The sequence below is a fragment of the Mastomys coucha genome, chromosome X (genome assembly GCF_008632895.1).
Source record: "Mastomys coucha isolate ucsf_1 chromosome X, UCSF_Mcou_1, whole genome shotgun sequence".
Lineage (NCBI taxonomy): Eukaryota > Metazoa > Chordata > Mammalia > Rodentia > Muridae > Mastomys > Mastomys coucha.
The window spans coordinates 101,852,127-101,853,079 of record NC_045030.1 but is presented as its reverse complement, the minus strand read 5'-3'; the positions used below and the strand labels follow the sequence as shown (position 1 = coordinate 101,853,079).

The 953-nt window shown below is 37.4% G+C and overlaps 1 protein-coding gene across 1 annotated transcript in view; it reads right to left on the bottom strand.

The window, feature by feature from the left end:
• Taf1 (TATA-box binding protein associated factor 1) overlaps nt 1-953 on the bottom strand; it is a 61,820-nt gene that overhangs the window by 49,214 nt on the left and 11,653 nt on the right. Inside the window, 1 exon segment of the mRNA XM_031369008.1 lies at nt 721-928. Coding sequence (XP_031224868.1) covers nt 721-928 — 208 coding nt within the window.

The window sequence follows — 953 nt, the reverse complement described above, 5'->3', positions numbered from 1 at the left end:
ACTCATATGCATAAAATAAATAAATCTTTAAAAAAATAAACAAACCAAAAACAGCATTGTAGCACTGAACTCGAAGGGCATGGCAACAAACACCTACCTGTATTGTAGTACTTAGGAAGCCTGAATTAGGAAAATGTTAAGTTTAAGGACAACCTGAGCTAAACAGTTGAGTTCCAGGTTAGCTTCAGGTACAGAGCAAAACCTTGTCTCAACATTAATTAAGCTTAACAATATACTTGCAGAAAACAAAATATCAAAGAAGTTAATAATTGATAATCGTTAGAATATCAGAATTTTCCCTCTGACATCGTTTTCATGCTGGTAAGCACAGTTTTGTGTATGTGTGTTTTATTTTGTTTGTTTGGTTGTTTTTTTTGATACAGGGTCTCTCTGTAGCCCTGGCTGTCCCAGAAGTAATTCTGTGGGTTAGGCTGACCTCAAACTCAAGAGATCAGCTTTCCTCTATCTCCCTAGTGCTGAGATCAGAGGTAAGAACCAACACTGCCTGGCTAAGCACAGTATTCTTTATTTAAACCTGTTGAGAAAAAAAAATTATAACATGATAAAGTGCCCTTATGCACAAAAAATGAAAAAAAAAATCAGAGATTAGATTTGAAGCATTTCACTGTCCCTCAGAAGCTTAAAAGACCACAAGTAGGATTACTTATAGTGACTGAGATGAAACCCTGTATGCTAGATATTACTGGCATAGAAGCACACCTTGCTGAACATTGTAGGCCATGGCATTCCTAGTCATACTAGAAGGAAGCCAGCCTGCCAAACTTGCACGCTGAGGTTTTGTCCCTTTGTGTTTGACATCATCCCCATCCCAGATGATATCATCTTCCCAATGCAGTTGTGTCACCATTAGGAAGTTTTCATCTGCCAGAAGATCAATGCTATCGCTTTCCTCAAGTGTCCTTAATTTCTGTATAAGGAGAAAGAATAATAAA